Below are 14,127 nucleotides of genomic sequence, written 5' to 3'. Positions count from 1 at the left end.
GCACCAAGCCTTTTTGAGATCACAGGCCTTGCCCTGGTACCCACTTTTGTTTTGTGAGGTGTCTTGGGGTCCACCCTACTGGATAGATTTTTGGAATCCTACAGCGGGCTCATTAGCTTTATGTTTAGAGTGGTCCGCGTTTTTCTCTTGAGGGGGCTTAACAACCCCTTTCTTCAGGTCACCCCCTTCACGACCCTTTTTGAGCACTCTGGTTTTGACCCAACGGTCAGCCTTCTCCCCCAACTCCTAGGGAGAGACCTGACCCAGGTCCACCAGATATTGATGCAACTTTTCAGAGGTACAATTGCTTTCATAAGAAAATTATAAAGCCCATCTTAATCTTGCACCTGACTTCCCTTCAACCAGCCACCTAGTGTTTTAACTGAAAAGTCTACAAAATAAACCCAGGACTGACTAGATGTTTTCTGAGTCTTGCTGAACTTAATTCTATATTCGTCTGTGGTGAGTCCAAATCCCTCAAACAGTGTTCCCTTCATAAAGTCATAGGACTCAGCATCTGCCTCATCAAGTGTCAGGAGTCTATACCTGTACTTTCCTGAAACAGCTCCCAGAGCCGAGAGCCCCAATACGTTTGGTAGTGTTTCCTCATCCTACAGGCCTCCTCAAAGGTTGTAAACTATTTGCAGATATCAATACCTTCTGTATATTTAGGGACAATCCCTTTGGGGATTTTTGGTTCAAAAGATATTTCTTCCTCCTTATTTAAGTCTTTGCTGCCATCAGACAGTCCTAGAGCAATCTCCATTCTTTCTTTTTCTATAGCTAAGAGTTTGGTCTCAAGGGCTATTTTCTTAGCCAATGTCTGAAGGTCTGCATCTTCCTCATCTATTTCCCCAGGGATACTGTTAGAGGTACTCACAGTAGAGGTACTGTCAGTAGGTGTAATGGAGACTTCCTCATCATCTTCACTGACATCTCCCTCTCCTGTTTCATTTTGATGTGTTTCCATTACCATGGTCCAATCATGCTCAGCCAGCAGGTTCTGGAGATGAGCCTTGGTAGGATTAGGCCCCATGGCAAGGTTCCAAGCTGTGTAAACGTAAGTTTCTTGTAGGGAGCCAGGGTGAGCATATGGGTACTACCCCCCGCCTCAAACATGGTATTAGATCAGTTGGGACTTTTTGTTGTTGTTGAAAATACAAAAAAAATCTTTAAACTTTTAATGCCAGTCTAGGATAATTTTAAAATGTCTAACAAGAATTGGGGTGGCTTAGACAAGGACATACCAAACCAGATAAAAAAATTGAGAAAAAAACAATACATCAAAAAATATTTTGGCCAACTAAAGTCAATTGTGGATTCCTTTGTGGCATCACAATACTGACGGAGTTGTACAGCAATTGCAAAGTCTTACATCACACCGCTGAACCATCAACGTAAGAAGCTGGCTGTTTATATAATGGAATAAAAAGAGGTACACTGTACAAAGAGTCCAGGCAAACCCCAACTGGTTTACAGAAGCACAAATTAAACCCCAAATGCTATCTTTTGTGTTAGTGTGGGCAAGCAGTTAGACATATCAAAGGGTAGTGCTATGCATTTACTGCACACAAACGCAGTAAGTGAGACACACTCAAAGAAATCAGAATCAATTTATAAAAATAACTTATTTTTATATGAATTTAGATACACAGACCATTGGAATTAGAGAAGTACTTTTTCAAGACATGAACTTACACAGGTTTCAAAAATTGACAGTGCAATTTCTGGAGTGGGAATGTTATCCTATGAAGGAAAAACATGCATTGGATTCAGGCACTTGTCAGCGACTTACGGTACTCTTATCCTGGACTGAAGGTGAGTATCGGGCAAGGTCCAAGGCAACACCAACAGATCACCTTGGGCAGCACTGGCGAGGCCAGGGTCAGAGGTGTAATTCAGCCTGGCAACGCACTCTACCCCAGCATCACCTAGAAACAGTTCAGGAAACCACTGAACGTTCAAAAAGCTGCAGCCAGACTGGTACTGGACATCCCCTGCTGCAGCCACATCACCTCTCACAACTCCACTGGCTCCCAGCCAACAAGAGTATCACCTTGAAGCTCCACATACATGCCTACAAAGCTTTCCACGATGCAGGACCAGCATATCTGAACCACTGCCTCTTATTCCATTTACCCACCAGACAACTTCGTTCCACCCAACTTGCCCTAGTCACTGTCCCACGGATTCACAAGACCAGAACCGGAGAAAGATCCTTCTCCTACCTTGCCGCTAAGACCTGGAACACCCTGCCTCTCCACCTCAGTAAATCCCAGTCACTGACCCAATTCAAGAAGGATTCTCAATACCTGGCTCTTCGACAACCTCCACGCCCAGACCGATCAGCAGACCCCCCCCCCCCCCCCCCCCCCCCCCCTCAGTGCCTTAAGAACCCCATGGGTAAGTGGCTTCACTATACAAACTCCTGATTAATTGATTGGGTGTTTCATGCACTTCAAATGGGATTGGTACGGTTGAAAAGAGGCTGCAAGCTTGGACTGGGGGGCCAGTCCAGGTGAACCCACAGGGGGCTCAGTCCTGGAGATGCTCAGACACTGTTGGTCCTCTTATCCTCGGGCTGTGGGGCGCGGGTGCAGTGGTGTCTTTTGGCATTGGGTCGTATGCTGGAGACACTCGCAATTGGAGGGGGCCCTGCAGAAAGAGACTCAACGAGAAGACTGGAAGTCCAGTCTGGCCAGACTCAAGGATGGGCTCGGCTCTTGTGGGTGTTGGCGACTTACTCTCTGATTTAGTTTTGCAGACAAGGGACAAACAAGACTGCTGGGCCACTCTCGGTGAAGGTATCACTGACCCTGAAGTCCCTCGACATTGCAGGTTGGTCTTCCTCAGCATTAGTGTCCAGGCTGAACACAACAAGCCTTGGTTGCTGCAAGAGGTACAGTACCCCAGGTATTGGTGTTGTGCAGCTATGGTCGGTCCTGGCATCCCCACACTTGGAAAGAGGACGGAGCTGACCTGTAGGAGCAAGGTGACCTCTTCCTGGGTGGCTGCTGCATCAGTAGTCTCGGTCAGCGGCAGGTCGGTATACTGAACTTTGCTTTTTTGGTGCTTGCGGCTGCAGGAGAGTAGCTCCTCTACTTCAAAGGAGTTCTCTGACTATTTGCGAAGCACTGGCAGCCATCCGGGTTTCTTGGAGTCTGCACAGCAAAGGACGAGTCAGGTTCTCCATAAGGAACGGGTTCAGCAGGCAGGTTGGCAGGGTTGGTGCCAAGTCAGTAGCTGTTCATTGAGTCTTGGCTAAGCCCTTTTTCTTTGTCCACTTCTTCTATTTGTATGTTGAATGTAAGGTTAAGGCATCAGGAGTGCCACCTAAATACTGTATTTAGGGGTGTTACAGGGAGTGTTAGGTAGTAGCCAATGGGCTACCTACCTTTAGGGTGACTACACCATCTTTATGACCACTTCCTGTGGGAAGTGGGTATAACCCTAACCCAGGGCACCGAATGCCACCAAAAACCAAGATGGTGGAATTTTCTTCGTTTTGTGCAATTCAGGTACCCCACCTTAGAGGTGGCACTAGCCTGAGGGTGAACACACCTCCTGACCAGCTAATTTCCCCCCCTGTCCTGGTGCCAAATGAGCCTAGGGTCAGGGGTTGGCATTTTCCCTGTCGCTGAGAGCCTTGGGGTCGCATATCAAAGGTGGCAGAGGCGTAAAGAACCTCCTGCGTTGATATCCTGATCTAATAGGCTTCCTGGAGGATAAAGTGTAAACACCTCCCACCGGAACAGGCATTGTTCCTGACCTCTGAGAGTGGGGCTCTCACCTTCTAGGGGATCAGAAGCGCATCTGTGGTGGCAGGCTAGTAGGGTTCATGGGGAACTTCTAAGGGGCCCGCTGGGTGTATGTGTTAATAAATTCTTCACTGGAATCAGTGTGGGGTTATTAATAAAAGGTGTTGGATACCAAACAAAATAGGTTTCAGTGAAGCCATTATGCAGCTGGGAAATTCGTTTTGCCCAGCGCCCAGTACATACCTTAAATTGGTTTCACTGTTTACTTGTACTATTCAGTAATAGAACTAGACATCACAGGGGCACATCTGCTTATGCAGATGCCCTCATGTGTACTATAATGCACCCTGCATTAGGGTGTAAGCCCTGCTGTAGGGGTGACTTACAAATATTACATGCACTGTTAGGGGACATGGATCTAGCAGGGTCCCATTTATACCCCCTAGGTGTCAGAATTGAACCATATACGTGATCCACCAATCCGAACAGAACTAGTCAGGCCATTGGATGGGCTGTGCTAAATTGTTCGCAATGCCCCAATTCCCCAAGGTAGAAGCTGTAAGCCACATGCACGCTAGTTAAAATAGGTACATCTCTTCTGTATGAGCCATAAGCCCAGGTCACGGTCTTCAGGTCCTTCAGAGTAAACAAGTCCCCAAGCCCCCCCTGAGAAGATGTCCCCATGAGGAAAAGCCAGGTCATATACATTTGACCAATCACTGGTATTTTGTGCTTTATGCTGCTAGCCAACCGAATTAAAGTGCCCACGTGGCTCTCGCTTGTGAATGAACAGGGATGTGTCATGTTTTCACTTTTTGGAGCACCTTGTCATGCAGCCTGCAGTGGTAGTCTGTATGAGTTAGATGCTGGGTCCCTTAGAGCGGCGCAAGATATGCTGCAGCTCTTAGCGACCCTCCATAGTACCTATGCCCAGTCAAAGTTGCATCAAATAGCAGGCAAACAGTGTGTTTGAGTGTGGGGGGTTTCGTTATGGAGTTGGAGGAGTACTGCAACAAAAAGCCAGTTTCCTACAGGCAGTTGCTAAGGAGCTTCAGCAACTTGGGGCAGAGTAAAAATAGCTTTCTGAAAGTTACATTTCCCATATATTTAATACAAATCAGACTTTACCATTTATTCAATTAAAAAAGAAGTCTTTAAAATAGCTGCTACGTGTCAAGGGTTATATAGTAAAGTGTATTATCCATATTTTGACTTGTCCTATGTGTGAGTTACATCCTGACCAGTGACAGTATGTTTATGGGCTTAGTCACTGAAAGTACATGCCATGTCTAATATGACCCAAATCCCACTCTTAAATAGTATGCACCCTACCTCATGGGCAGCAAGGTAAGATTAGGTTTGACTGATTTTGATTTAACTGTTTTAAGTGCTTAATGAAGAACTTGAACACAACTCTCCCTGTAGGCACTAATGTCTTAATTGCACTTGTGCCAAATGATACATATTGATTTTAGAGTTCCTAGGCTGGTTTTGAGACTTGTTACCTTTCTCACTCATTTGATTCCAGATTGGAATGGAGCCTTTCTAAAAAAAGATTTAGAAAGTGAAGTAATTGAAGCCTGCTTCTATGCCAAACATTAGGGTAATCCGTTAGAAGGGGCCAGAATATCTCCAAAACAAGATGATGAAAAATATTATTTTTCATTCTAGTAACTAGGCTGAGCTGCACTTTATACCAAAGCAGAAACCCCATAATAATGTCAGATTTACTTTAATTGTAACAAATGTAATGTTACGAATGTGCTCAGAATGTAGCATTTAGCATGCTTGGTTATTTGTTGTATAGTCTTTTAAATTATTTTATGTAGGATCAACATGGGGTGGGGTATCCTGTAACAAATAAAGGGGTACTCCCCCCAGGGACAGCACGCTGGTATACTTACTTGGGATCAGGATCTTGGTGGGATGAGCCCTCGTCAGACTTCTTAGGAACAAGTAACTTCTTAGGACTTTCTGTTGCACTTGGAGATGGCTGCACAAAGGCAGAGCATTACAATCAGTTCCACTTTAATATCTCGCATAAAAAAACAGCAAGTGTTCTAAACTAAAGCACAAAAATAATGCAATCAAAAGTGACAATATATTTCTTTTTTGTGGTGAGGAGGCACTTGACCCCCCAGCTGCATATTATTTAAAACTGGGTGTGCCCCCATTAATATTATACAATTGGGTAGAGAGGGTGTGAGTAGTGCAAAACTAACCACATCCTCTTCACCAAAATATATATATTGACTTGCATTTTGCTATCCTGTTCCTGCTGCCCAACAAGAGAAACAATGGTTTGCATTTATCCTGCCAAAGTACACCACTTTTTGCATACAATAATTCCAAGCCTTGTTGTCCATGTATAGTCATCTGATATGTTTGAGGAGGTTTTGAAAGATTCCTTAGAGACTTGGCAAGCTTTTAGGTCAGGCTATTGAAACGTATACAGAAATCTTGAAAGATGGAGAGGCGAAAGTGCCCCCACTCTTCTACCCCCTTTCCCCAGTTTTACTTCGCTACATAATGGTTGAGGCAACAATATGGTCCTCTATTGAAAACCATTCACCCTTATTGGACCCCTGCTTCTGTTTTCCAGCATGATATGCACTGACGGAAATAATCTTGGATTAGGGTGGTTCTGGCACCTATAGCCCCAGTGACAAACCCGAAATCCATCAATGACATCAGAATGTCTTTTTGGGCAGTAGGCTTTAGCTACATGACAAAATGTAGATTACAAAATGTAGATTCCAGTGTTGGTATAGAGACTAACCTACTTTTACCAATGAGCATGAAATGTCATTTTTTAAAATCTTGAAACGTAGCCTCCAAATGTTTACTGTCCCTTCTACAACACCCAGCTGGGAGAATCTCACCTTCCTTTGCCTCTACAGGCACCTCCGTTAACTCATAAGATGGCTCCATTCCGTAGGAGAAAAGTTTCTTAGTGGACATGACACACAATTAAAATTTAAACCTTCCCCTCCAAAGGCTTTCCTTTTATATTTACACCATAAACACGGATACTCAGCGGCTCAATCTAGAAGTACATCCTTCAACAAATATGCCTGTCCGTGAGACCAGGAACAAAAAACACAGTGGCTAGCTGAAAACTATTTTGTAATTAATTAGTTATAAGGAAGTTGTTGACAACTGGGTTATAAAAACGTGATCTAGCAACTAGAAAACTGTAACACAGTGACATGAACTAGTGAAAAAATATTAATATTTCCAGAGTAAGAGCCTACGATCAAATTTATCCGGCTTTAATTCTGCAGTGCCCAATTCAAAATAATTGGAAATTTTAAAAAATGAAGCAGAACAATAATAAAGAAAGAAGTAATGGTTACTTACTTGTAGACCTGGTTCTGCATCATTGTGCTCTTAATTGAATTCATAAATGTAAGAATAATTCTGCCCCATGTATGAACCTTGGAACAATTCGGTCACAAACTATCTCCATGGAGGGTGAACAAAAGTAACATGCCCAGGGTAAAAAAGGTCACCCACTGAGTAGCCTATTTAGGCTGATGTTTTTCGTACATGTATACTCCTGCTCCAAAATATAAAGCTACACAGCAGCACTGTAAGTGAATGAGGGCAGAAGGAGGCCTGACAGGCAGAGAGCTGAAGTAAAGACCCTGCCACAGCTAGCATTTATCCCCATTTCTGAGAAACAGTCTTTTGAGAAGAAACATCCGACCCGAGAGGGCTGCAGTTGAAATTGTAGCTGCCACAATGTAACTGAAGGCTGGCTTCTTGAAGCAGGTGGGCCCGCTGCAGCCCTGGAGATTTCTAGATGAATATTTCTTGAGTCTCAACGTATGTTGGGACTTAGAGCATTATTTTTTTAAAGTGCTGAGAGCCTTGGGCTGGGTGAAGCTGAAATTCAGTCTGACACCATGGAACTGCTGGGCCCGATACTTTTCCAGCGGGTCCCTCTGAAGAGCCGGAGGAAACGTTTTTCAAAATCTTTTCTTCTGGTGCCCAAAAAATCAACGACGACAGCAATCTTCTAAGGCCACCACAACCTCAGGGGAGGGCACTTAGAAGCTATCATGGTGTCAGTCAGAGGCCAACAGCGAAGTCCAATGCAGGTCCAGTTGTTACCAGCCAAATGGGTACTTTCAGGAAAAAGCCTTATTGCAGCTTGCTTTGTCCCCTTACCCGCACACTATGCTAGCTAACGGACGCTTAGAGTCCAATTCTTTGCCCTGGAGGCAAGAGGGAGCCGGTCCAGTCCTTCAAGGATCCTATCAGACTACTGACATCAGGGGGTGCACGTTTAAGGTTGGCATTAGCTAGAGGCTGATGGTCACTCTTTGTCTCTCCGTAATCCATAGGGTAAAAGTTTCTAGTGGCAAACCGACCTGCTTTTTCAGCAGTTCCTGTTTTCCATAATACAGACGATCGCAAAGGGCCCCTCACTTTAAAACTTCAAGATGGGGGAAACTTTTCTCCCATTGTGCAGAGCCTGTTTGCCCACCTGGATGTGGCCAGGGTAATCAGCAGTCCCCTCCTCTGTGGTCACACAAAGCGGTTCTAGGGGTAGCTTTCCTCCTAATAGGTTTGGTGCCAGTCTGACTAATGAGAACAAAAGAAAACAAGATATCGGTTCGCAGAACGGGGAGGATGGGTGGGTCGGTAAGGAATCTATCACTAACTAATGTCTCTTACAGATATATCGTTACACAAGTAGTAACTTGTGCATCTGAAAGAGACATGTTAGTGATAGATTCCTTACCTTAGAATAGATACCCCAGCAATACCAACCCCGGTGGTGGGTCTGCGAACCAATAATCACACCAGAAAGTCCTGGAGGACGGAACAGCCAAAGAAGCCATCCCTCCGGACTTGGCTGTCCAGGCAATAATGTCTTGCAAACGTGCGCAGCGAGGCCCACGTAGCCGCCTGGCAAATGTTCTGCAAGGGCACACCTCGGCCCAAGGCAGTTGTAGTCGCTGTGGCCCGAGTGGAATGAGCCCTCAGCCCAACAGGGGGTTCCTTCTTAGCCAAGGAGTAACACGCCTGGATACACAAGGTAATCCACCGCGAGATGGCCCGCTTGTGCACCGCTTTCCCCTTCTTAGCGCCCACGTAACCAACAAACAGTTGGTCATCCACCCGAAACTGGCGTGTGCGATCCAAATAGAATGAGAGCGCACGTTTTGGGTCCAGACGGTGGAGCCTCTCTTCCTCTCTCGAGGGATGCGGAGGCGGAAAGAAGGTGGGCAAGGTGATGGACTGCCCGATGTGGAAGGCCGTGACTACCTTGGGCAGGAAAGGCGGCCTTGTCCACAACACAACCTCTTCCGGATGGACTGAAAGGAAAGAAGGTTTACAGGATAGAGCCTGGAGCTCACTCACTCTCCTGGCAGAGGTGATGGCCACCAGGAAGGCAGTCTTCAAAGTAAGAAGGCGGAGAGGACAGTTGTGAAGTGGCTCAAAGGGAGCGCACATCAGAAAAGAAAGAACCAAGTTCAAGTCCCACTGAAGCATCACAAAGGGCACCAGAGGGAACGTATGCGTGATGCCTTTAAAGAATCGATTAACAATGGGGGACTTGAACAAGGAAGTTTGATCAGGCAGCCTCAAAAAGGCTGAAAGAGCCGAAAGTTAGCCCTTGATAGTGCCCAGAGCAGAGCCCTGCTGGGCAAGTGAAAGAAGAAAGAGAAGAACCTCAGAAAGAGGGGCAGAGAGAGGATCCACAGCCTTTGCTGTGCACCATGCCACAAATCTGTTCCACCTGCAGGCGTATACCGACTTTGTGGAGGGACGCCTGGCTGCCACAATGGTGTTACAGACTTCAGGAGGCAAGTCAAATGGCCTCAACTGTCGCCACTCAATCTCCAATCATGGAGGTGGACACTGGACAAGTTCGGGTGGAGGACCGCCCCCTGCTGCTGCGACAGAAGGTCCTCCTGAAGAGGCAGACGAACCGGGGGATCGACTGACATACTGAGTAGCTAGGGATACCAGTACCTTCGCGCCCAGTCCGGAGCCACAAGGAGGACTTGTGCCCGATCGCACTTGATCTTCTTCAGCACTCTGGGCAGAAGTGGTATAGGCGGAAAGGCGTACAACAGACCGCAACTCCACTCGCAACGAAAAGCGTCTCCGAGCGAGTGCCGCCTTGGAAATTCCAACGCGCAGAACTTATGACATTGCGCGTTCTCTTCGGTGGCGAATAGATCTAACCAAGGCTCTCCCCACTGCAGAAAGAGACCTTGCGCCACGTCCGAGTTCAGACGGCATTCATGATCCATCATGTACCGGCGGCTGAGTTCGTCCGCCCTGGCGTTCAGAGAACCTGCCAGGTGTTGAACCATCAGGGTCACGCCATGATGTTCCAGCCATTGCCAGAGGCGCAGAGCCTCCTGGCAGAAGGTTCACAACCCCACCCCGCCCTGGTTGTTGCAGTACCACATGGCGGTGGTGTTGTCCGTGAACACCTGCACTACACTCCACCGGACAGAGGGGAGGAATGCCTTCAGTGCTAGACGAATCGCCCGCAGCTCCAAAAGGTTGATATGGAGCAGGGACTCCGCCAGAGACCGAGGACTCTGATCTCCGCCTCATCCATGTGGCCTCCCCAGCCCTGGAGGGACGCGTCCGTCACAACTACGTGCTCCGATTGGGGAAGGGAGAGGGATCTGCCGCTGGCCCAAACGCGGTCCGTGAGCCACCACTGCAGCTGTCTCGCAGTGCCCTCCGAGATCAGGACATGGTCAGAAAGGTTGCCCTGGTGCTGGGCCCACTGAAACTTCAGGTCCCACTGCAGAGCCCGCATCCGCCAACGGGCGTGATGCACCAGAAGGATGCAGGAAGCCATCAGCCCCAGAAGCCGCAGCGTCAACCTGAGCGAGACCCGGGATAAAGGCTGAAAGATAGGAATCAGAGCCTGTATATCCCGAACCAGCTGTTCAGGTGGGTAAACCCGAAACTGCGCCGAGTCGAGAACCGCTCCGATGAAAAGGAGCTTCTGAGAGGGGCACAGGTTTGACTTTGGCACATTGATGGAGAACCCCAGCTGGTGCAAGAGGTCTGCCGTCATCTGGAGGTGGCTGACGACTGTCTGGGGCGAGCCCGCCTTCAACAACCAATCGTCGAGGTAGGGGAAGACTGAAACCCCTAACCTGCGCAGATGAGCTGCGACCACCGCCATCACCTTCGTGAACACCCGTGGGGCGCTGGTAAGGCCGAAGGGGAGCACAGTAAACTGAAAGTGCTTGTGGCCTACCGTGAACCGCAGGTAGCGCCGGTGGGCCGGCAGGACGGGGATGTGGAAATAAGCATCCTGCAAGTCCAACGCTACCATCCAGTCTCCTGGATCCAGGGCAGCTAACACTTGAGCCAGAGTCAGCATCTTTAACTTCTCCTTCCGGAGGAAGCCGTTGACTTTCTGTAGGTCCAAGATAGGGCGTAGGCCCCTTTGCCCTTCTTGGGTACCAGAAAGTAGTGGGAGTAGCAACCACGTCCTACTTCTGGCCCAGGAACGCGCTCGCTGGCCCCCTTGGCCAAGAGGGCCGAAACTTCCTCCTGCATAAGCCGCAAATGATCCCCCGATACGCGGTGGTGTTGCGGTGGAATGGCTTGAGGGGTCGTCTCGAAGGCGAGGGAGTAGCCCCTTCGGGCGATCTGCAGCACCCACCTGTCCGAAGTGACAGTGCGCCAGTGAGAGTGGTGATGGCGAACCCTGCCCCCCACTGGCGTCACATGGGCCGAAAAGCACAGACTAGGAGGGTTTAGAGGCGGATGCTGCGGGGGAAGGTATGGACTGGCCTCGCCGTTGTCCCCAACCACCTCCGCGGCGATTTCCAAGGCCACCACCGCGCTGGAAGTTAGTCTGCGGCGTGTGGCTGGCAGCACGTGGGGGGCGCCTCTTCCTTGGCCACGAAAGGAGCGAAAGGCACCCGTTTGCTGGAGCGGGACCGAGAGGCCCAAGGACTTGGCCGTAGCCCTGGAGTCCTTAAAGCGCTCAAGCGCATGGTCTGCCTTGTCGCCAAAAAGGCGACGGCCATTAAACGGCATGTCCGTCAGTGTGTTTTGGACATCGGCCGAAAAGTTGGCGGACCTCAACCAGGTGTGGCGTCTAACCTCCACTGTCGTTGCCATTGCTCTACCTAGTGAGTCGGTGGTATCCAGCCCACACCGGATAGAATATTTGGCTGCATACTGGCCCTCCACAAGGGCTTGGCCGAGTTTGGCCCGTATCTCCAACTGACACTCTGGCAGCACTTCCTCAACCGTCTCCCACAGAGAGCGGGTATAGCGGCCCAAGAGGCATGCGTTGTTGGAAGATCGCAGTCCCAGACTGCTCGTACCTCTTGGATTCCCTGTCCGGCGGAGCCGACGGGAATGGGGTATGGGAATTGGATGCCTGGATGACCAGGCTCTCGAGGGTGGGGTGAGTAGACAGGAAACATGGGTCGCCCCGGGGCCGGGCGGTGGCGTCTGGCCACGTTCCTATCTACGGGCGAACCCGTAGCGGGCCTGGACCAAGTGCCCAAAGGAACGTCGGTCAAGGCCTCATTAAAGGGCAGCAGAGGCTCGGCCGAGCTTGACTGCGGTTTAAGGACCTCAGTGGGGAGGTTAGTCCTCACGGCCGCGAAGGGGGGCTCAAGGCCCAAGGCCTTGGCAGCCCTCATCAACACCACACTATAGGTTGGCCCCTCCTCTGAAGCCACGGTAGGAGGGGAGACAAAACCAGTGTCTGGAGAGGTGTCCAGACAACTGGCCTCCCCAAGTTCCCCTGTCCAGTCCTCATGAGACTGACATTCTCGGGTCAGAGGGTCCTCAGACCCCTCCGAATCTTCCTCATCACCCATCTCCTGATACTCAGAGTTTTCAATTAATGGGGCCGGTTCATTGAAGTAAAACTCCCCAAGCGCTGTCGAAAGTGGCGCCGTTTAGACGTCCGAACCGGAACAAAGGAGGCATCGGGGACGGCGCCACCTGAGGACGACGCCGGGGGGGTCGTAAGGTCCACCGGCGACGATCCAGATCCCGAAGCGGGTCCAGTGGGGTCCCGCGGCGCAGGGCCCGAAGGCGCCGGGACCGTGGGGCCCTGCGGTGTCGGGCCGAAGCCCCCGACCCGCTAGGGGCCCCAGACGGGTCCACTGGGCCGAAGGCCTCGCGGAGCCCGTCGGAGGAGAGAGGGACCTCATGGCCATGAGGAAGCGCTCGATCTCCTCGCGTCTTGCCCAGGGACCGGAGGGTGTGGAGCAGGCCGCGACGCCCGCGACTCCGGCGGAGCCGCATGGGCGGTGTCACCCGAACCCCCGGCTGCATCGCGCGAGCGTCGGGGGGAGTCAGAAGAGCGATGACACCTCTTCGACTTCTTGTGTTTCTTACCCGACGACGACTTCGACCCGGAGGAGTGGTGCCGACTCTCTGAGCTGTGGTGGCTCCGAGCCCGTGACCTGTCCCTCGACCTCCCATGGGACCGGGACCTCTCGCGGCGCGGGGCCGACTGCCGGAGTTCGAGTCGACTGCGGGACCACTCCCGCCTGGCTTTCGAAGAGAGGGCCCGGCAGTCGGAGCAGGCCGTGTCGTCGTGGTCGACGCCTAGACAAGTTAGGCACAGGTGGTGAGGATCCGTGACCGACATCGTGCGGTCGCAATCCTCGCAGTGCTTGAATCCAGGCATCCCTATGGCTTCGAGAAATGATCAAAAGTGATCCAAAAAGTTAGTCAAAAATTGACTAAGGGTTACTGCTTTTTCCAGATCTGCGCTTGCTGGCGCGGGAAAAAGAAGAACTGACGTCAGCACAGGAGGCGGCGTCTAAGTACTCCGACGACGTCATCACGGCACCCACGACGTGGACGACGGACGCGGAGCCGCAGACGACGCCTACCGACGCGCAAGGGTACTGCTACCCAAAAATCCTCGCAGTGCTTGAATCCAGGCATCCCTATGGCTTCGAGAAAGGATCAAAAGTGATCCAAAAAGTTAGTCAAAAATTGACTAAGGGTTACTGTTTTTTCCAGATCTGCGCTTGCTAGCGCGGAAAAAAGAAGAACTGACGTCAGCATGCGGAGGCGGCGTCTAAGTACTCCGACGACGTCATCACGGCGCCCACGACGGACGCGGAGCCGCAGACGACGCCTACCGACGCGCAAGGGTACTGCTACGCAAAAATTTCCGGATCCAGTCTAACGCCTGGGGATATTCTAAGGTAAGGAATCTATCACTAATGTGTCTCTTTCAGATAGCAGAATCAAAGAGAAATGCTCATGAGCTCTGGGTACCATATTAGCTTAGAACATGATCGTGAACAACCCTGTGCCTTGAAGTGGGAGCATCCTCTTGTCATGTTCAGCAACATACAGTTTTGCCTCCTGCTTCTGGATCACCTTCAGG

At 50.1% G+C, this 14,127-nt stretch overlaps 1 protein-coding gene across 13 annotated transcripts in view; it reads right to left on the bottom strand.

Moving 5' to 3' along the window:
- MYO9B (myosin IXB) overlaps positions 1–14,127 on the bottom strand; it is a 384,903-nt gene that overhangs the window by 65,651 nt on the left and 305,125 nt on the right. For all 13 annotated transcript variants that reach the window (XM_086946942.1, XM_086946951.1, XM_086946943.1 and 10 more), the window contains one exon: positions 5,663–5,751. In XM_086946942.1, the coding sequence (XP_086803068.1) occupies positions 5,663–5,751 (89 nt within the window). The remainder of the gene's footprint in view (positions 1–5,662; positions 5,752–14,127) is intronic.

This window comes from Lissotriton vulgaris, chromosome 12, assembly GCF_964263255.1.
Source record: "Lissotriton vulgaris chromosome 12, aLisVul1.2, whole genome shotgun sequence".
Classification (NCBI taxonomy): domain Eukaryota; kingdom Metazoa; phylum Chordata; class Amphibia; order Caudata; family Salamandridae; genus Lissotriton; species Lissotriton vulgaris.
This window is presented reverse-complemented; position numbering and strand designations above follow the sequence as displayed.